The sequence below is a fragment of the Oryzias latipes genome, chromosome 24 (assembly GCF_053564925.1).
Source record: "Oryzias latipes strain Hd-rR chromosome 24, Olatipes_Hd-rR_3.1".
NCBI lineage: Eukaryota > Metazoa > Chordata > Actinopteri > Beloniformes > Adrianichthyidae > Oryzias > Oryzias latipes.
Window position 1 is genome coordinate 10780908 of NC_136260.1, and position 22381 is coordinate 10803288.

The window sequence follows — 22381 nt, forward strand, 5'->3', positions numbered from 1 at the left end:
ACAATCGAAGAAGAAGACGAGGCACTTCCGCCTAGAAACCGGAACTTACATCAGAGGAAAACGTAAACACAGAAACGAAAAGAAAATAAAGTTTAATGTGTTTTTATTTAAATTCAACGTTTACTTTTGCTAAGAATATCATTTAAACAAACGGTTAAACATTTACATTCTACGTGTGTGTATTTGCAGATCTGCGAGGGCTGATCTGGCTGCTGGTGGCTTCACACACAGCGACGCGAGCAATGGCACCCGGTGGTGACACATGTCCGTAAGCCGATAAACATTTACGTCAAGACCAAGCGAAGAAGCATTGACAAAAAATGTCTCGGCACAGAAATGTGCGGGGTTACAACTACCAAGAAGGTAGATAACATTGAACTGGAGTCAGTACCCGTTTGGACGACGCTGAAGTGCGTCGCGCTGCTAAAGTTGCGTTAGCATCAATTGGTAGCTAAGCGAGCAAAATTAAATCATGTCGTGTCACTTGGAGCTAAAGACAAACTAATCCTCAACATTCGGTTCCATTCACTTGTATTTACTTTTGATTGTATCTTGATATTAGTGACATATATATTTGTAATTTGCCACACAGATAAACGATAAAAAATGTGAAAATGTTGCTAGCTAGCTGTTGCTACCAATTATGTGTAATTTGTAAGTCGACACCACTCATTAATATTCTATTATGTACTGACATATATTTGATTTACTTGCTTTCTTCTATATACATGGCATAAAAACATGTTTAAATCTTGCTGAGGATACAAAGGAACAGCTCCCACAAAGGACAACAGCAGGGCTCGCTACACAACTGTGGTTCTGAATAAAATAATGAAGGAAGAGCACCAGTAAACACAGTTTTGCCTTTTTCTTCCAGACTTTGAGGATGATGATATATATGGACAGTCTGTTGAAGAGTATGACTGTATATCACCAGCTACAGGTCAGTGGATATATCGTGCTTCCTTAAATTTTGATAGTTTTAAGTAGTTAAATGTGTTGTTTTAACATAAAAAAACATTGAAGTTATTTCATTTCATCTGACTTTTTCTTAAAAAGAAAAAAAAAAAAAGGAACTCAGCAAGGATTAGGAAGCTGCTTTTGTCTATTAAAAGAAAAGTATTGCCCAGAAAGCGTGGCTTCCTCTTGTTTACTTTGGTATTTATATCAAAAAGTTTGGATCCCTAAGACATTTTTAAGTTGGCCATCACCTGTCCTAAAAGTAAAGAAAAATTACTAAAAGATTCCTTTTTTTTTTTTACCCAGCAAATCAGTTCCTGTACTCACGTCAACAGAGGCAAGTATCTAAAGAAGAACCTCTAGAGGAGGAAGGATATGAAGCTGAAGATGTTCTGTCACCAACCATCGATCCCAGTCTGGACCCCTTGGACCAAGGTAGTAAAGCAACTGAATAGTTAAAAAAAAAAAAAAAAAGTTATTTATGTTCAAATGTGCAAAAGAGTGTTTTTATTGCATTCAGTTTTCCTTTTTTTTCAATTCTGTCTTATTCAATCATGAGTTGTTTTGTCATGATCATCAATTTTCTTAAAACGTAATTTTGTTGTTGTGTTCTTTTAGCCAAGCTGTATTCCTGCCTTGACTATATGCGGACTGTGTTGGGTGAAGCAGTGCCAGAGTCGGTCCTCACCCAGGCAGCCATAAAACATGGATTTGACCCACAGAGAGCACTGGATGCTGTACTGTCGGAGGACACCAAACCAGCTCCAGTTCTCAAAAGTGCAGATGAAGAAATGTCCTCAGCAACCTGGTTGAGTGAGGAGAAGGCGCCACTTCCACAAAGAACCAAAAGGGAGAGTACGGCAGATAGAGGTACGTATAGTGTGGATAAAAAAAGTGATGCTTCCTTGCTGCTCCCAGTATTGAATTGTAAGAATTGGGGGTGAATTGAAGGGTCCCTTTTGTAAATAAAAATCCAACGTAGTATATTTGTTTTTCAAAAAGGCTTAAAATGTATTTGAAAAATGTTTTCAGTATTTTAACCAGGCAGCAAACATTAGCTCGCTCTTTGACGGTGTGGCATTATATGGAGATTCTTCAAGAGCGTGATTTGCATAGACCTGCATAATTGACACCAAAGGATCTGGCTGTACACATCAACACCCACCAAAAGTCCTCAACCGGAACCGGAAATCCCCCCGTATTGCTAGAAAAAAAAGTTTTTTTACCTGGCGATCCTAACAGTTGTGGTTTTTCTTATTTTAAGCTTTAAAAAAAAGTTTTTCTGCAAATCTTGTTACGTTTGGGTCGGCCGATGTCAGACAGCATCTTGTCTGCAGCCAGGTCCCTTTCCATTTACAAGCTTAGGGCTGCTGCATGAGTAAGCAGGTTCCAACGTTTGGTTCAAGTGAAGTTCCATTTTTGTTAAAAAGACAAAAAAATGTGACTTCTTTTAACTAAGAACTTATAAATCTTACAGTTGACTTTTAGGTTTTGATTATTTGTTCTCCCTGATTTTAAAGACAAATAAGATCATTTTGAAGTTTAGATTGCTGGTTGTGATGCTAATCAAACATGTCATTGATGAAGATCTTTTCCACTATTTTCCATTTTAAGTTTAGCTTTAAAGTCTCACTCTGATCCTCTTTGGATCTATTCTAAAAGTGTTCCCAAGTGGTCGGGATAGGCTCCGGCAGCCCGGTGACCCCGAAAGGGATAAAACGGAATGGAAGATGAATGTTTCCAGAGATCTTTTAATTATAATTATGCTGTTTTTAGCCAAAATGAAAATAAAAATAAAAAACCTGTTTCGTTTTCCAGGACATGGTTAATCAGAAATTCACCTCTGAGTTGTGAGTGGGACTGTTGTCTCACAGCAACCCCGCCCCCACTTCTCATCACCCATAACAGTGCTCTCTGGTTTTGCACTCTTCCACTAGCGCACAGACCCTCACACGTCCAGCCTAACATTATCAGTGCAACAAAAATGTTGAGGAATATTGGAGCTACCCAGCCATATAGTTTTGAGCCAGATGTCAGCTCAGATGAGGGAAACAAAGACGTCCGTGGATCTATTGGTCTGCAAGTGGATGCATCAGAATGGAGCGGAGCAGGAAGCTCCCAGTGTATTTTCTACGTCACAAATACAAGTGTTTTCAAACTGCATTATGTCGTCTGCTCCCGATTCACAACGATTTGAATAAAGTAATACTTAGAAATGCAATGTTGTGATTAATTTAGTTTAGACATGTCCTCCATCATGAGAAAACCATCACAAGAACATGTTAAAAACACCTATAATACCATTTTCATTGGAGTGGGTTTTTAATGTATAGGGAACAACTTTGTACTTATTTTCATTTTATTGGGTTGAGTAACAGTTACCGGTTCCCTGAAATGACTTAAATTGCTAAATAATTTGTTTGTGTTTTGGCTTTTAAAAGATCTCAAAAATCAAATTTTAACAAAATGCCTTTTTTCTCTTTTCTTTCTTGTGTGTTGTTTGACGTCTGCCCCCACCCTCCTCTTGCCCTTCCTCTTGGACAACTCTACTTGGCTTTTGTAAGGTAAGGAGCCTTTTTGTCTGCTTTTCACACAGACACTAATACACAGGCACACAAACAAGCATGTGTGCCAAACTTATGTGACCTCTTGGCTCAACATGAGACTGCACCTGTAGTTGGCAGCAATGAACAGCAGCCCGCCGCTCGTACCAGTCTGGCTCAGCTCATGTCTGAGCATGGGCACAAAAGCAAAACAGGAAGACAGGATACAGGGCAAAGAAATTGGGATATTTCCCCATTAAGCTCCCTCACCAGAGGATCAAATTCCACTTTGTCATCAGTGCCTTACCAGAATAGTCTCTCTCTTGGCACATTGGCATCTTTAAATATCTCTTCGGGAATAAACTCATCAGCTCCTTCCTGTCTTGCTGATTCCATCAGTAATCTTTCCCTAAAGAGCCTCCAGTTGGAGACTAAAACGTCCACTGTGGGGACTCCCCCTGGGTTCAGTTCTGTCTTCCAAAACAGTCAGTGTTCAGGTGCCGGTTCTATAGAAGCTCCGTCGTTGGCCGATTTAATCCAGGAGCATTCAAACCGCAGCCCAAGACCGAATGACTCTCTGTTTATGGCACATACTGGTGTACCTTCCAGAAAAGGAACTGCAGCACCAACACAACCACTGCTGCTGTCTGAGCTGGCATCTCAGCATCAAAACAGGAACATTGATTCCCTGGTTAAAAATACTGAGAGTCCAGCAAACACATCCTCATGTGGAACAAAGGTCACTCCCACTTGCCTGAGTGGGACTGTCTCATTGTCACAGTTGGCTTTCCAGCACCAAACTAGCAGTTCCTCAAGTTTTTGTCAACCCATCAGCACTGAATCTCAAGCAAATGCACAAAAACAACCACCTGGCCTCCCTCAGCTGCTTTCTCTGTCGAATTTGACATTTGAGCACAAAGAAGAAACCTCAACCACCTCAAATGGGTCACAATGCTCCCTTACCTCGCTCCTTTCACCAACAAAACCAGAGTGTGCCCATGCATTTGCTGCAGGCAATGAGAAGGGAGGCACTAAGTGCGAGATCGACCACAATCTACACCACCGTATCCTCAGGGCATCGACACCATTAAACAGCATTGATCTGAGTTCACTCATCAACCAGACGCACAGAACAAGCCCTCATCAGCTTGACGTTGACCTCCCCTCACCATCCTCTCCATCTCCTGGGGGCTCAGGCTTGGATTTCTCTGTTTCGGCAAAACCATCAGTATTTGCAATTACGTTGTCATTTCAGAGCCACACACAGCAAAGGAGACGGAGGATTATGTTGAACGGGAAAACAAAAAGGCAGAGGAGTGGAAATGGTTACCAAGTCTTCCTTTGCAAACCACAGAACAAATTTAAAAGCCCCCCACCTTTTCCTATCGTACCTTTTGGCTTTGACACCCCGTCGCCCGATGACATTGTCCGAGCTAAGCAGGCCAAAGCTTTCACACGATAGAGTCGAAGAAAAACGCTTCATCTGCTGTGGCAAAACTGCAACTGAAGTGTCAATCGAAATCATTTTGGTCTTTTTGTTTTACACACAAGCAAAAACTGGAACAAAAACAAGCAAAATCTGGCAGCTCTTATCGTAACAGTTAAGTAATTTTTGTACAGGCTTGCAGATTTTAAATACTTTTTAAAGAAATGCCCTTTGCCTCCTTTTTGCTTTAGCCTTTTAAAAATCATGTCTTATTTTTTGTATATATTGAAGTTTTATAAACTTTTGTGTGATCAAAAAGTAACAAAAAAAACAACAAAATACATTTTTCTTTAGGTTTAGCCTGTCTATTTTAGTCGGGGCAGCATAAACTCTGTAAAGAGACAAAGGAGGAAAGGGGGTAAGAAGCTTTGTTTGCAGGTGTGCAGCAGCACTGGAATATGGATCAGTTAACCATTGTACTGGTTTACTGCTGCTTGTGTTTGAGATCACGAAGTTGACTTTTTGGTTTGGAGAACACCTGGAGATTTTCCCATGAAAGAACTCATACGCTCGTACAATTACCCTACACGTAAAGGAAAGTGTGAATGCTTACAAACCCAACATAAAAGGCGATGTAATGTAGATTTTAATTCAAGCTGTCCTCACACAGTGCCTGGAAAAAATGGAAATAAAGTTTGGTTGAATATTATGTACTCGCGTCTTTCAGTTTGCTTTTTAGTGTTACTTTCTGGGCTTTTGGGGGCGGGAATACTAGCACAATTTCAGGTTTATTTAGGGTTTGCGATTTTTTAATGCTTTCTAAACCTATAAAGATGTAAAATCTGCTGCAGAGTGGAGTTGTTTCAAAGACTGAAAATCTAAGTTTCTTCAGGAATTTCTCATTGCTTTTAAAACACAAAGTCTCAAGGTGGAAACATGAACAAAAATGGTTTATTTACATTTGATCAGTATTAGTAAAGAGTTAATGGTTTGTTTGCTACAGGACAGCTGATGTAAACAGCTGATCTGAAATCTTCTTGCTCAGCTCCATTGTAGTCTTGAATATGAGAGTGCTTTTTGGTGAGGAGGTGTGGTTTTGGCTTATGTGTTACATGGAGCTCTTGCAGGTGCCGAAACCTGAGTGATCCCCCCCCCCCCCCCGTGCCAAACATTAGAGGGCTGAGTTGGGGGGGGGGGGCAAATGATAAATAGAAAAGGGCAGCAATGACACGTGGAACAAGTTTTTTCACTTTGTTTGGAGAAAATAAGGTCTATCTGTCGTTTGTTTATGGTGTAAATATTTGCTCAAGTGATTTTTTCCCCCCCCTTTAATCTGTGAAAATCTAAAAATCGTTCTTATTAACTCTGTCCAGCTGCTGCTCTGTCCTTTTTTTTAAGGCGAGTCGGTGTGTGGGTTTGTGCAGGAAGCTGCACTCTTGGAGAAAATGTCACACCAAGCACACGTCGTGTCTGCACAGCAGCCGATCATCTTACTCGGTGTGTCTCTCTTGACACCACCTACGTAGGAAAAATCTGATTATATGTGTCTTGACTTTCACAGCTTTGACAAAGGCTGTGGCAGATCAAATCATTTTCTGACTTCAGAGCGTCTGTCTTTTCTGCAAGGCAAATATGTTGCACACACATTTTGGCTGTGGAGCTGTGCCAGCAGTGGAAAATACCATGTTGACTGACAAGTGGTCAAAAAAAAAAGTTTAGATGTTTAGACTTTACCAAAGCTAAAGAACTAATGTGGTCTGAAAAAAATGCTAACAGATTCTCTTTAAAACAGGACAGGTTTTTACAATTCAAGAATCATTCGATACTAAAAGAACTTTGAGGTCCTCTGAATCTTTTAGTCAAAAATCCTTTAATGTGAAAATGTCAAACTTAAGGTCAAATCAATCATTTGCATGAAAGCTGATAATAGATAGATGTCTTAAATTGGCACAAAAAAATCACAGATGCAGCACCTCAATTTGCTACTGTTTTTGACATTTCCATGTAATATCTGATTTTGTTCCATTCAAATTGTGTTATTTTTTTAAGAAAAAGGTTAATGTATTAAAACCTATTGATAACATCTAGTTTTTCATTTTTTTCTACATGATGTGCAGCTAAAAATGTTGTTGCGCTAACAATTTACAGAAACCTGTGGTAAGCATTTTTATTTTATTTTTTCTTCTTCAAACCTTTTTAGGTTTTAAGACTTTTATTTGGCTTAAAATCAAGATGTGCCCCCACACATACTGAAACTCCAAAAACCAAAACACACACAGACACACACATATATCTATTTGTCTTTTGCAGATTACTTCTTAAATCACTTTTTTTGCTTAAAGTTTTAAACTTTCTGCTTCTCCATAAATAGGTCTATTCCTTTTTTTTTCTAAATCATGGTCTAATATGAGCTTCTTGTCTTTGCATTTAATAATTATATTTTCAAAAACAAACTCCCACGTTTAGAATAGTGGGTGTGTTCTTTCCTTAATACTCAGATTAGATCATATAAAACCTGTAAAGACCAACAACATCATCATTTATGAGATTTTACTTCAACAAAACCTCAAATCTTTCATAAACCGCTGCAGATGTGAATAAGCAGTACACATTTGCATCTCTTACCATCTGTAAAAACTCCTACCATCTAAATTGGCATTGACATCTCAATAATATGGCATGTTTGTTCTTTAAGCTTTTTAGATCCTTTATTAAGTTCAGACAAACTGGGTTGGTAGATCACTCATAAATCCGTCTTTGTAAAACCTCACAAACGATGCCCTGCCTTCACCTTAGTCTCAGATGCCGTGACTCTTTGTCCTTTTGTGTGTGATCAGGTTAATCTTGTCCACCTCAAGAGGAAAGCAGCTCCAAATTATCACGCAGACAACACCTTAATTCAGAATTACTAAGGTAATAAACTATCTTATGTGACATCTCATTTAAATAACCCAGCCATAAAAAGGATTTTACTTCCTTGAGTATTGGAACAGTTCCAAAAAAATAAACATTTGAAACCTTCCTTATGGATAAAGCTTTAAGAAAGAGGCAAATATGAAAGTGATCTTTTTCTGTTTTCTCAGCATAAATCTGAGGGGTTTGATAATACATGGAGTTTTTCTGTGGGTCCGGGGTTTTAGTTCTGTTTTTTTTTTTTAGATCTCCAAAAGCACATTAGGTGTGAGTTTTTAGGTTGTTATGACTCAAAGTGAGTTGGTGTGTGGAGGGAAAGCTGAGACATGGCAGAGGGGCAGACGGGGTACTGTCCGCGCTTGACTCACGCCGGCAGGGACCTACTTCAAAGCTTCTCCATCAGCCACAAGTTTCCTTTACGCTGCTGTCGTTTTCATTCATATGTCCTCATTTCTTTCAGTATGAATGAAGCTGAAATCCCAGCTCTCGCATAAATAATTTTTTGAAACCTCCTAAACACATCTGATTGTATTTTAAACTTTTTAATGGCTGAATCCAGCCCACAACTTTCGACTCCTTAATCATTTAATATTTCTGTCTTTCTTTCATTTTTATTAGATATGTTGACAGAAGCTTGAGTCATGCAAGCCTCAACTTTAGTCCCCCTCTCTTCAAACCCACAAAAATCTACTCTTTTGCAGCCTTTAGCGGCCTCAAGTGGAAGGGAGTGTCACAACTTTTTAAAAATTCTTAAGTAGTTTGGAAACATTAATAAAATCAATTTACTTAGACTGCTGCAATATAATTTGTTATTTCTAAATGGCTTACTTATGATGTGAATGAAGCAGTTGAGTCGATTTTCCATCGTTTTTGGGGGGTTTTGAACAAGGACTTGCTGGGCTCTTGTAGAGTTCATTGCTGAGTCCTTGTGTGTGCATTTGCATGGGGGGGAGGGATGCTTGGTGTTTGCTTAACCTGGGCGGACTCTCTTTATGTCATGCTCATTTGAGCCTTGAAGGTGTACGGATGACTCACTCATTACAAGCCGTAGCAAGGGTCTTCTGTTGTGGAGAAATCCTGGATGGGAGCGTGCCAAATGTTTATTTGACAACCCAAACAGCGCCATGCGAATCCGGGTCTGAGCCTCAAAACCTGACAGAGCGCTTTCAAATGAAATTAGATCGTAGTTCCACTGTTTGCCAGAGTGTCAACTGTGTTTTGACAGAAGAGCAAGTCAGTTAGTGAAGAAGAGGGTTAGTTGTGCTGCAGGAGAATTCAAAGGCGATGTAAAAACAGGAAAAGTTTTTATTAATTGGCTGTTTGTAGTATGTCTTAGTTTAATTATCCATGTGCTCATTGGCTGGTTTTACAAGACTTTAAAATGTAATTTTAAAGTCCCATTAAAATGAAATTTGATCTATTTCCTCATTTTTCTATTAATCTGTTGTTCTATAAGTGATAAAAAGTCTTTCTTCTGAGCATTAAAATGCTTAAAATAGTATTAAAAAACAAACTAGACTGGTGAGCCGCCACATCATTTCTCAATAGCATTATGTGGGTTCACTACTTAAAGCACTAAAACCTCCAACTTTCATAACAAACCTTAAATATTCCGTTTCAGATTCAAATAAAACATCACAAACAAGCTATCAGAAAAAAAGTCTGTTTTTATTTTCTTTTTAAGTGAATTAAAAGAAGGAAGGAGCTGATTGGTGTCTTGCCTGACGCAGGTGCTAGAAACCTGTAAGGTCAACAAAAGCCCCTAGCTAAAGGAAGAACTGAAATTTATCTCTTGAGTACATTTTTCCGTCTCAGATTTCTTCTTTTTACAGCAGATGAAATGCTAGAAATGACACTATGCAGTCATTTCTGAATAATTTCAAGACGTTTTTGTTTAAAACTGGGCTTGATCTATGTTTGTAAGTTTGATGCACTTAAAAAAAAAAGAATTTGTGATAGCGTGATGTATATGAATTGCATGACTTTACATGAGAAAAAATGCCTCATCATAAAGTAATGATCTGTCTGACTTGGATTTCTGTGTCACTGGGTTCTAAGGGACTTTTTTCTTTTTTCAGAAGAGTCATTTAGAAAATACTTGGTTAGCGAAAGTTCATTAATATTCTGGTGAATCAGACTTTTTAGTCTCATTTTCTCTTAGGGTACTTTTTAAAATGAGGTATTAAATGATGCTTTTCACCTATAACCCAAAAGTCATGGAAAATAATATGAGATAAAGATACTTTATTAATCCCATCTTGGGAAATTCGGCTGTTGCAGCAACCGTGTACAGGCTCAACGACAAACAAACAAACAAACAAGCAATGAGTGACAATCAGGGAAGCAACAGTCAGATAACAGATTTTAGAAAACAAACATGAAATGAGTTTATCTACTCAACTCATCTTTATTTATATAGCACTTTCAGTCAACAGCAGCCGACACAAAGTGCTGAACACGAGAAAAGAAGAAAACAAACACTAAAACATCTTAAAACACAAGATTAAAAATAGAGAGATAAAACAATAAAAAACAGTACAGCAACACAGCAATAACAGAAGTCTCATGTTGTATTAAAAGCCAGAGCATAAAAATGGGTTTTCAAGCGTGTTTTAAAAATGGACAGTGATGGAGCTTCTCTATGGCAAAAGGTATAAAATTCAATGGCGTGAGGTAGGAATGATATCCTGTACCGGTTGGTGTGACATTGAAGCTGCCTTAGCCTCTTGGAAAAGGCGCTCCGCTGACCGTCAAGTACAGGATGGAAAAGATGCTCAGGATTATCCATGATGGATAATAGTCCTCCTTTCCATCACAGCTTCTCCCCCCCTGAACAGAGCGCTGGCCACAACAGACTGGTAGAAAATTTCAAGCTCCTTGATGCACATATTGAAGGACCTTGGTTTCCTCTGGAAAAAGAGTCTTCCAGCTCAGCCTGTTGTCAATGGTTACTCACCGGTACTTGTACTCCTCTACCTCTGCCACATCCCTGCCCAAGATGCCGAGAAGATGGTTGTTTCTTTGTGAAGTCAATCACCATCTCATTGGTCTTTTCCACATTGAGCAGCAGGTGATTTCTCCAGCCCACCTCACAAATTCATCCACAAGTTCCCTGTACTCCTCCTCCTGCCCACCATTTATGCAGCTGACAACCGCAGAGTCATCAGGGAACTTCTGGAGATGACATGACTCTGAATTGTACTGAAAGTCACTGGTGCACAATGTGAACTGGAAGGAGAGAGCACAGTGCCTTGTGGTACTCCCACACTTCTCATCACCACATCAGACATGACACGGCCCAACCGGACAAACTATGGCCTGTCCCACAAGTAATCAGTGATGCAGGAGACCAAGAACCCATCGACACCCATCAGTTGCAGCTTCTCACCCAGTAACCAGGGCTGAATGGTGTTGAACGCACTGGAGAAATCAAAGAATGTGACTCTCACAGTGTCTCCCCCGCCATCCAGGTGTGAGTGAGCACGCTGCAGCAGATAAATAACAGCATCCTCCACCCCCAGGTGTGGCCAGTTGGCAAACTGAAGTGGGTCTATAGATGGTTTCACCAGAGGTCTCAGGTGGGCCAACAAAATCCTCACCGGCACCTTTGCCGCATGAGGCGTGAGGGCAACAGGACAATAATCACTTGGGCCAGAGGGAGCAGTCTTCTTGGGGACAGGAACCAGACATGCGGTTCTCCAGGCAGCCGGCACTCTGATCAGACTGAGGCTCAGATTAAAGAGGCGCTGGAAAACTCCGGATAGCTGAGCGGCGCAGGACTTTAGTATCCTGGTGCTGATGCTGTCCGGGCCAGGAGTCTTTCGTTGGTCAATTCTTTCCAGCTGTCTCCTGATCTGGCAGGTCGTCCTAGTCAATGAGGGGGCTGGATAGGAGCAAGGTGGGGCAGGGCCTTTAGGTCACTTGTAATCCATGGCTTGTTATTGGGGTAACAGTAGACAGTCCTCGAGGGCATGATGGTGTCTTCACAGAATTGAATGTCTTCAGTGATAGTCAGTCATGCTGTTGATGTCCTCACAATGAGGCAGACAGAAAGCATCCCAGTCTGTGCACTCAAGGCAGTCCTGCAGGGTCTCCTCAGCCTCTCGAGTCCACTTCTTCACCTTCCTTTTGGACAGAGGCCTTCTCCTGACCATAGGAACATACTTAGGAGAGAGCAGAACATGGTTATGGTCTGACCTCCCAAGAGGGGAAAGGGCTGTGGTTCTGTACGCTCCCTGTGGATTAGCATACAGCAAATCAAGGTTTTTTTTTCATGGGTGGGGCAGTCCACTTTCTGTGTAAATTCAGAAAGAGTCCTGTCCAAATCAACGTGGTTAAAGTCCCCAGTGATTAATACAAATGCATTTGGTTGATGTTCCTGTAGCCGGGAAATGATGTTGCTGATGACGTCAGTAACGGCGTCTGCATCAGCTGATGGGGGAAGATAAACTCCCGGGGCAGAAAATAAGGCCACAGTCCGACCGCCAAGAGCTCAACGTTCGGGCTACAGAGGCGCGAACCAACAAGATAAAATGTTATTTTTCTAACTTTAACCAACTAATTTAGGTCAAGATGGCATGATTGTGGAATCTGTCCTTTTTAACACCAGTAAAAAAAAAAAAATTATTAAAAAAAACGTTTTTGAGCTCAGTCTTTTGCCTTCATTTGCATCAACAGTTTGATCAGATGTGAGGACACTGTAAAAAAATGCACAGTCACTTCCAGCCCAGCACTTGCTGAGGTAACACCTTCTCAGAAGATTCATTTGAGAAACACTGCATCATGCTGATCTATTTCTGTGGAGATGGGAGGCAACGGCCACTTCTGAAATTAACCCTTTCTGAGCCAGGATGCCAGATGCAAACAGACACGTACACTGACGCACAAAATGTGCACTAGGCTTGGTTGTGTAGCCCAGCCTAAATGAATCAGGAGCGGATCGATATGACTGGGATTGGTGGCCATTTAGGACTGCAATGACGAGGCGATGACCTCAACAAGTCTCTGCTGCAGAATATGGACTTCCTCAACCAAGATATGTGCAACAGATTGCATTCTGCATTTTCACTCGACTCGTGTATGCGTGTCACATCATTATTTGATTGCAGCTACTGAAATTCTTATCATTTTTATCAGCCTTTACAACCAGAGATGTTGACTTGCGAGAACGATGAGTAGGTGTTTGCTGTTACTCATTGCTGTTTGTAAAAGGGGTAAAAACAGTTTTCTGTTTTACAGTGGCATTATGAGAGAAAGAAACACATTACTTTGTTCATTAGAGATTCAAAGCCGCTCCATTGATCATACTTCATTAAAAAAAACTAGAAAGAGTGAATTTTTAAAAATTGGATCATGTAATTGGGTTTTCAGAACAAGAGGGAACATCAGGCTTTTCTAAACATCATAGATCAGACCAGTTTGTGATCATGATACTTTAAAATTATACTTTAGTTTGGAACTGTTGTCATTTTTCTCCTAGCCAAAGGCAGAGATGTGTCTCAGTACCATTTGGACTCTGAGGTGGTTCCTAAAGTGGCCCGGATGACTGTCTCTGGCAAGAAGCAGACCATGGGCTTTGAGGTCCCCAGGTATCTAAACTTACGTCCCCTCTTTAATTATGTACTTATGGTTACCGATAGAAAAACCTGAACTTTGCAAAATTGTAGCTCATATACTAATCTTCTTGATATGAAACATCTGACTGTATATGAGAGCTGGACTGAGTAACTGTAATGTCACGCGTAGAAAACAGCTTAGTTGCGGCTACAAGGAAATTAAGTCAATTCAGTCACCATTTTTCGCAATACGGACGCCGCCATTTTGGAGTCCGATGTTGTAAGTAAGCAGTGATTTGTCGGAATCGGTCTGACTCATCATTTCTTTGGTAACCACTCTTGCCAATCAGAAGTAAGCTTGTTGGAAATCCAAACCTCTACTACTTGAAAGCAGGCTCAGGAGAAACTGTCAATCAAACATTTTTGATGTAAGGCATCAACGTAAGGCATCTGATTGGTCAATTTATAACTTGAATAACTTGCACTAAAGAAAAAAGTATTCATAAAAAATTTTTGATTAGGAAGAACATTAAAAAAGTAGTAGAGCAAGGATGTTTATTTTGACAAATAGAATGACTAAGTAATAGCTGTAACCTTTTCAATAGAAGTCTATAGGATTTTGGCTTCTTAGAACCAGCAGGTACTTCCTATTTGGAAAGCCAGTGGGGAGGAATCGCTCAGTCCAGTTTTAATCTATAGTCAATGTATTAAATAAGTGCTTCGATGATAAATTTAAGGAGTTTTTTTTAATTGTCAGCTAATTTGAAATGCGCTCTGCAGCACAGGGGAGAACAGCATCTTCACTTCTTCAGTACATCGTGTTGGCAGCCCTGAAAACATCACCTCAACTACCTCCCCTGAAATTGCACCTAAACGTCCAGATACTCCTTCTAAGGCATCCAACGGAGACGAGCTCTCAGCTGTTCCTACACCAAGTCGCTCTTCCGGAAAGGCCCGACAGGCCGTCAACATCAAGGCAGAGCTGGAGAAGAGACAAGGGGGCAAAGCCCTTTTAAATCTGGTAGTTATAGGTATGATTTAGATGAAATATTGTGTAACTTTACTTAGAATTTCTAGTATAAAACTTCAGTTCTGTTTGAATTCCCTCACAACTCACTAGTTATATAGGGCTTTCGCCATTTTGCCAGGATGTCCGAATCTGTAATTCCAAGATCCAGTGCCCTAGAAACTTCCCATGCTTTCATGCTTACTGGATTAGCAAATATAGACCACAATAGATTAAAAATACAATCCAACAATTTACATTTGAAAACATTAGTTAGATGTACTTTTCATAAATCTATAAAAAAGTGGTATGTGTGGAAAACAGGCTGGTGGTAGTTCTGGAGGACCAGGAATTAGCAGACCTGATATAGGCTATGTCCAAATGTCCTTCTTGCTCTCTATTTAGTGTGGGACTATGTAGTGCCCTGAATTTTAAAAGCAATTCGGATAGCAGACTCACTACATTTTTTAAACTTCAAATTTGATGTCACCTATTTCTTAAAAGTAAAAGCCTAAAATGAACATTTTACAAAGACTATTTGTGAAATCCACTGTGTGATGATAATGAAAACGTGTATGATTTGCAAAAAAATGTAAATGCACTTTTTTCAAAATTATTTTTCATGAACATTTTTTCAAATGCAATAGATTGTGGTCCTTATTCGCTAATGTATTGAGCATCGATGCACACTGCTTTTTTGCAGAGACTTCTGGGAAATTTCTTGGGCATTCGAGTTTGGAATTGTAAATTCGGACAGCTCTACAAAATGGTGAAGGCGCTATATAGTGCACTATGTAGTGAGTAGTGAAGGAATTCAGACAATAGTCTTTCTGAGATTAGGTAGTAGTGAGGGAATTCAGACACAAAAACCTTCATCATAGTTTAAAGCACTTTGAGGATCATCTCAAGATCGACACTTGAGTGTTTGCTAACGGGTGAGCAACATCACCTAAAGACTCCTTTATGCCCTTCTTTGGTATGCATGTATTAAAGTAAATGAGTCAAGCTTCAGAGCAGCAAAGTTGCTCAATCATAATTTCTCATTTTCAGTTTTACCCAAAGGAGTGACTAGGTAGTTTCAAAAGTGCAGATGATTCTTGTTTCTCACCGTGTATGAAACCTCTTGCGTTTCCTCTGTCTCCCATCCCCCGTTAACCTCCATCCTTCTTCCCATTTCAGCCAATCTCCAAACACTTGTGAAATTCTAGCTGTTTGTTTCCCTAATCTGTGGTTTCCTTTCCCTCTATTATCATTTCTTTGTTTAACCCACATTTATCTACTTAGTATCCTCTAAAAACGGAGATGGGCAACTTTGCCTTTTTTAACTTTTGGCTTCAGACGGTTGTGTTCTCATTGTGCACAGGTCATGTAGATGCAGGTAAGAGCACACTGATGGGCCACCTGCTTTATCTGCTCGGCAACGTCAACAAGCGCACCATGCACAAGTATGAGCAGGAATCAAAAAAGGCGGGAAAAGCCTCCTTCGCTTACGCCTGGGTCCTGGATGAAACTGGCGAGGAGAGAGACAGGTACAGGTGTCCTTCATGAGACACTAGCCAACATTTTTTTTTTGTGACATAACGGGTGTTGTCAAATATGTGACTGTTTTCCGTCTGTGTTGTTATTCCGAGAGTAAAACGGAAGCGAAATAGTGCAGAAACAGAAAGTGACTTGGGTGGGACTACAAACACATTCATAATCACTAACTGCAGAACCAGATGATATTTGTGAGCCACACCCACTGCAGGATTTCGCTATTTAGAAAAAATTCACTCGGAAGTTGAGATACCGTCTGTGGTGATGCTGCAGTATCAACACACCGTTTACCGTTTCCACATCTCCAGTAGTTCCTGGGATGCATTTGCATTCAGGTGATGGTTCCAAAACTTTGAAATGTCTGTTTTGCTCCAGAGGGGTGACCATGGACGTGGGCATGACAAAGTTTGAGACAAACACTAAGGTGGTGACTCTGATGGACGCACCAGGACACAGAGACTTCATCCCCAACATGATCACAGGAGCTGCACAGGTACATCTGTGGTGAATCTGGGATTTTTCAGGAGGAAAATCTTTTTTTCTTCAAAAATGATGCCATGTATAAAACTAAGGATTAAAAAAAAGTATAGAGATTGTATGATCTAAGTGTGTGCCTACAACGTCTAAACGTGTAGAATATCTTGGGAGAATGAGTCAAAAAGAAAATGTAGATCTGTGATAAACTCAATTGAGGTGGGAAACGAATATTAAGATTGTGGCAAAAAAAATTGAAAGACGTTTCTCTAACTTCCATAATTGAGTCAGTTATCTTTGAATGTGGCTTAACCATCGAAGCGAATCCTGATTGATTCTTTCTGACGTTACGTTGGTCCTGATTAAAATAGCTCCTTTGGGTCCTTTTACTGTGCGTACAGACATGCTGCCACACCCGCCAGCTCGATTTCTGTGGTTCTGGGTGTTTGTGTTACAAGGTGTTTTGCAGGCATGGGCGTCCTCGTCTGACTCTCTTTTAGGGAACTCGTGTAATTTCTCTTTTTACCATATGACTGTCCTCACGTTCAGCCCTCTCATGTAGTGACTAAGAGGTTTCTGTAGCAAACCCCCCAATAGTTACTTTTGTGTTCTTTGCTTCAAAGCACGTCTCTCCCCTGCAAAACCATACTGACTGTTTGCTCTCAATACAAAAATACATCCTAAAAACTGAAGTCTTAAAGGTTAGTTTACCAGGAATTGAACCAATGCATGTGGTAAGATTTTTGTTTTTTAAAAACTAGACAGATAAAGGAACATTTCAAAACCAGGCCAGTCCAAAAAGAATGCAGTGAAAACATTTGAACAGGGCAAATACACACATTTTGTTTAAACGAGGCCAAATGATCTTAATTGGATTTTATTTACAGAAATCCATCCATCCCTTTAATTTCTGCTTAGTCCTGCAAGGTCAGGACGTCGCTAGAGCTAGGGGCGTCATCAGTTCTCCCCTCTCCCTCTCTCCTGATCCCCCTGTACTGAGCATGCAACAAGGAGATGGTTGGGGGAAAAAATTGTGAAAAATGTTGGCCCACTGTGTATTTCATTTTTGAAACCTCTGTCATATTTCGGCTTCTCGTCGCCTTTCTCTCCAGGCGGACGTGGCCGTTCTGGTGGTTGATGCCAGCAGAGGAGAGTTTGAGGCAGGCTTCGAGGCCGGCGGTCAAACCAGAGAGCACGCTCTCCTGGTGCGATCTCTCGGCGTCACTCAGCTGGCTGTAGCCGTCAACAAGATGGACCAGGTCAGATCCGCTTCAATTTACCTTCCAAGATAAAAACCTTTCAGACACGGAAATATAGCCAAAGAAAAGTCTTACGTTCGAATTTTATTGTTGTAACATAACTACACCTCTTTTACTGCCGTTAGCTGAAGAACGTAAAATATAACTTTCCCTTTGATATGGGTCCATCACATGGTTTCACAGGCTTTATTTTCTATGTAATCCTCCATAAAAAACAATGTTGCAAACACCATCTCGAAGATAACAGCGTTTTTCTTGCCCAAGAAGAAAAATCTGAACTAATGTCTTTTAGAATTGTACAGTTAGATGCATGTTTTACCTCAGATGTTTGCAGCAGGAGAAACAGTAACTGTTTGTTTCCTCTGATCAGTGGCCTGTTGATGACACATTGACTCACTGAAATGGAAACTTTTATTATTGTCTGAACTTCCTCTTTGTGTTTCCAAATCAGGTAAACTGGCAACAAGAGCGTTTCCAAGAAATCATCTCAAAACTCGGCCATTTTCTAAAGCAGGCTGGATTCAAGGTTAGTGGATCAGGTCAAGTGACATTTATTTCCCTTAGTTTCTTCCAACCATTGTTGTTTCATCCAGACTGAAATCTGTTTGCCTTCCTTCAAGGAATCCGATGTTTTCTACATCCCAACCAGCGGCTTGTCAGGAGAAAACCTCACCGTCAGGAGTTCAGTGTTGGAGCTCACCCGTTGGTATTCTGGACCCAGCCTGCTGGAGCAGATCGGTAAAGAAAAAGAAAAAAACACTTCTTTGATGGAAAATAAAACAAAGCGTTGGAAAATGTTTGGTGCTGGTCAGTGACGCCATCATGTTAGTCACACACCATAATTACTCAAAATAGAAACCAGCTATTAACCTTGAAATCTTCCCTGGTGTGATGTTTTTTTTTTTTACTGTTTGCTTAGTGGACCATTTATCTAATAAGGACAACCTAAAAAGTTTTCATGGAAACATTTTTTCTAACGAAATCAGTGTTTCCTGACATCCACATGCAGGGACATCACATTTTGGGTTCTATTACCACAGTAGTTATTTCTGCTTAACTTTTGACCCTGTGACTACATGTGTAGAAGGTTAGCTCCAGTGTTCGCTTGGGTCTGAAGAGATTCAGAAGCAGTTACATTTTACTAGGATAAATGTACCACTCAGTGGTCTCATTGCCCGTCTTGAAGCTCCACATAAACAGTGTAACGTGGTTTCTTGATGAAACTCGGCAGAGCAGCTCATCACTTGCAAATGTACGGTTGTTTTGAATGTGAACAGAGTGTGTGGAGGGGGGCTGCTGCTGCTGGAGGGGGTCTGATTCTCTGCAGTTTTAAGGCATAAACTCATGTGCCTATTATATGCAGGAGATAATGTTAAGTTTGATTTTAATTTCATTTTATTTGAACTTATTTAGGTTCAATTTTTAAAAACTTTAACATGTAATTTATGTTCATTTTTATTTTTTTCTGTGCTCAGAATTATTTTTTTAATTGCTCCTGTGAGATAAGAAGACATTTGTTTGTAAAGGCAAAAGTGATTAAAAAAACACGTTTGCATAAGATGAAGACAAAAACACAACTTGAAAAACAGCTCATCGGTGCTACAATTAGAATAAAGAACAATATGAATCATCCTTCTGGAGTTTTTTTAAGTGTTTTTATGCCCACCAATATTTGTAACTATAGAGTCAAAGTTGGATTTTAATCTTCTGGATTAGTGAGTTAATTCCACAACATGGATCTGCTGTTACACCAGATGAAAATAACGAGCAGATTCCTCATTTTCCTCCAAAGGTAAACATGTATGAAATAGAAATTTAATTTATAATTTTTCATGCCACATTGCAGACATTGGTTAATAAAATTCAAGCTGTAAAATAGTGAAAGAGAGAATTGAGTTTGCTTTATTTAAAGTTTGATTCAAAAAACGGTGTATGAATGGATCTGCAGGAGTGTCTATGCCTGACGTTTGGACTTAAAAAAATGTCTAGCAAAAAAAACAACTGTTAATGACTTGATTCAGTTATGGTTCATATAGTTTTCTGCGCTGTGCTGTTTACTGATTGTGTTCATTGGCTTAGACACTGAATGGTCACTTCTGTTTATCACAGTAATATTTGCTAGACTTTCCTGTTTTTTGGCGTTAACTTCCTCTTCTGTTGTTCTGTTTTTTCCCCTTTTCAGATGCATTCAAACCCCCTCAGAGATCTGTAGATAAACCTTTCAGACTGTCTGTCTCCGATGTGTTCAAAGGTAAAGTCAGAGCAAAAACGCTTTTTGCTAAATACTTGCTCTTAAATAAATAAATCCATTAATATATGTATATTTGTTGTTTTAGATCAGGGTTCAGGCTTTTGTGTCACCGGAAAGATCGAAGCTGGTTATATTCAAACGGGAGACAGAATACTGGCAATACCTCCCAATGAAACCTGCACAGTGAAAGGTGAACCGTTTCCTGCAAAGCTAAAGTTTCGACTGATTTGTTTTTTTTCCCTAAAGATATCTCTCACGGGTTTGTTGGCTGTTTTGAAGTAAACATGACCGATTGTGCAATGTTTTTTTGTTTTTTTTTGGTAACTCAACGATGCATCATCATGTCACAAAGGTGACATGATGTGTTGGTGAGTAACGCTGCCATCCTGTGGCTTCTCTGCAGGAATCACTCTACATGATGAAGCTCTGGACTGGGCGGTAGCTGGAGACCACATCAGCCTTACACTCACTGGAATGGACATCATCAAGATGAAGTAAAAAAAAATGGTTCAAAATGAATGAAGTAAAAAAAAAAAAGGCAAAATGGCAGAAATGATTGTGTTGTTGATGTAGAAATGTCAGGCTAGGAAATCTTCCCCTTGGAAGACTGAACCCTTTGCTTTGACTCCTCCCTGCAGTGTTGGCTGCGTTTTCTGTGACCCCAAGGAGCCCATTCGAGTCTGCACTCGATTCAAAGCCAGAATCCTCCTTTTCAATATCGAGGTTCCCATCACAAAAGGCTTTCCAGTAAGATTGTAAAAAATCAAAATGCAAAAAACTGCAAATTTAACTGAATGAAACAGTTTAGTGGAATAAACATCAAATGTACGTTTTTTTTTAACATAAAAGGTTAATGTTTTCTTACATTTAGCTGAAATTTTAATTTCTGAATGAAAAAAATTGTTTAAATTAATGTTGAAATGTGTTAACTTTTTTTTTTATTTGGGCTTTAGGTACTGTTGCACTACCAGACAGTCAGCGAGCAAGCCACCATTAGAAAACTAATAAGTGTCCTACATAAGACCAGCAGCGAAGTCCTCAATAAGAAACCAAAGTGAGTTGATGGGAATGAAACTTTTACAGCGTTTTGCAGTGTCACTTGAACGCATCGGGGTGTTCCGTTCTCCTGCTGTGCCGTTGTTGTTTGTCCTCCACTGAAACCTGGCTGCTGTGCTGCACGTCAATGCGTGGGAAGATGGAGATGTGCGTTAACCCGATGCAAACTGATGCAGCTTGTGCGTCAAATGTACATCACAAAGACCTGAGGGATTTTTTATATGAACAACTTTTATGATTTGAAAAGTAAAATAAATAGTTTAATGTTAAATGCTTAAAACATGTTGATTATTTGCACACAAGGGGTGTTAAAATGCTTTTTTCTAGTTTATTGATACTTTATTTTTTGCAGTTTCTTTCAAGAGATTTTTATTTACTTTTTATATGTCTTATTTTTAAGGTGTTTGACGAAGGGTATGAATGCCATTGTGGAGATCCAGACCCAGAGGCCGGTGCCGTTAGAGCTGTACAAGGACTACAAAGAACTGGGGCGCTTCATGCTGCGATATGTGGGCTCCACCATTGCTGCAGGAGTTGTTACAGAGGTGATTATAAAGGGTTATAATTCTGTAATTTTGGGTTGTCTTCTTTGATACATGTGCTTTTCTCTGCTGTAGATCAAGGAATGAAGAGTTTCCACCAGCACAGGGGTCAGCCGGGGTCAAAGAGTCTGACTTTTCCCTGGGTTCTGGCTGGAGCCAGAGCCTTGGAAACAACAGGAGCCGCTCGCAGACTATAGAGTGCCATTTTTATCCCTCTGTTCATCCATCCAGTGCAGATCTGCATCCGTTGTTGGCTTTAACCAACAAAAGCTGCACACACATACAACTGTAGAGTAGAATGCAAACAGAAAATTCAAAAAAAAAAGGAGGGAGAGGAGAAACAAATGAAATGCTTCTGCAAGGGAGATTTTTAGTAAAGCAGTAAAATGCACAATGAAAGGGCTAATCTTGTTTTCCTACATGATTAAGAGGTTTGAATATTTTTTATTTTGAATCAAGATGTGCCAAGAGAGTGACAGTAGTTGTTTTTGGTTTGAATTTTTGTTGTTGTTTACAAATCACATTTAATTTGGGAATCAAGAACAGTATAAAAAGGCTTAAGAGCATAATAATGCTGCACATCAATAAACAGCATCTGCAGACGTTTTGACCTTTTTAAAATGCAAAAGTACATGATTGTAATTCAGAAGAACAAAATTATTAACATGGTAAAAATACTTTATCTGGTTTCATTGTGAGATTGTTTGCCTTTCCACAAGGCACAGTCATCCAGACCACGAAGAAGAGATGAATGACGCCAAGTCTAACACTTTACCTGGGAAAATAAAGTGATTACATACTTGCAACACTTCATGGGGACTTGTTTTTCTTTTTTTTGTTTGTTCGTTTGTTTCATGTGG

The 22381-nt window shown here is 39.8% G+C and overlaps 1 protein-coding gene across 3 annotated transcripts; it reads left to right on the forward strand.

Moving 5' to 3' along the window:
• Positions 1-22332, forward strand: hbs1l (HBS1-like translational GTPase). 3 transcript variants are annotated; one of them, XM_023952838.2, is made up of 19 exons: positions 1-62; positions 190-363; positions 878-943; positions 1267-1395; positions 1579-1830; positions 13322-13430; positions 14178-14428; positions 15767-15932; positions 16315-16432; positions 17526-17672; positions 18124-18198; positions 18293-18410; positions 19855-19923; positions 20009-20113; positions 20327-20417; positions 20562-20670; positions 20877-20977; positions 21380-21524; positions 21597-22332. In XM_023952838.2, exons 2-19 carry the CDS (start codon positions 321-323, stop codon positions 21606-21608), a joined length of 2106 nt encoding a protein of 701 aa, XP_023808606.1. In that variant the 5' UTR covers positions 1-62; positions 190-320; the 3' UTR covers positions 21609-22332. The 3 variants fall into 3 exon arrangements, with proteins under 3 accessions (XP_023808606.1, XP_023808608.1, XP_023808605.1); XM_023952837.2 differs by lacking the exon at positions 1-62 and having other exon boundaries at positions 66-363; XM_023952840.2 differs by lacking the exons at positions 13322-13430; positions 14178-14428; positions 15767-15932; ... (9 more) ...; positions 21380-21524; positions 21597-22332 and adding an exon at positions 3530-5638.
• Positions 22333-22381: the final 49 nt, after the last annotated feature.

Excerpts from the sequence above, each read along its gene's own strand:
- hbs1l (XM_023952838.2), top strand. The coding sequence starts at position 321 with ATGTCTCGGCACAGAAATGTGCGGGGTTACAACTACCAAGAAG. Across the intron at positions 1,396-1,578 it reads TCTGGACCCCTTGGACCAAG|CCAAGCTGTATTCCTGCCTT; the intron begins GTAGTAAAGCAA and ends GTGTTCTTTTAG. Across the intron at positions 20,114-20,326 it reads TGAAACCTGCACAGTGAAAG|GAATCACTCTACATGATGAA; the intron begins GTGAACCGTTTC and ends GCTTCTCTGCAG.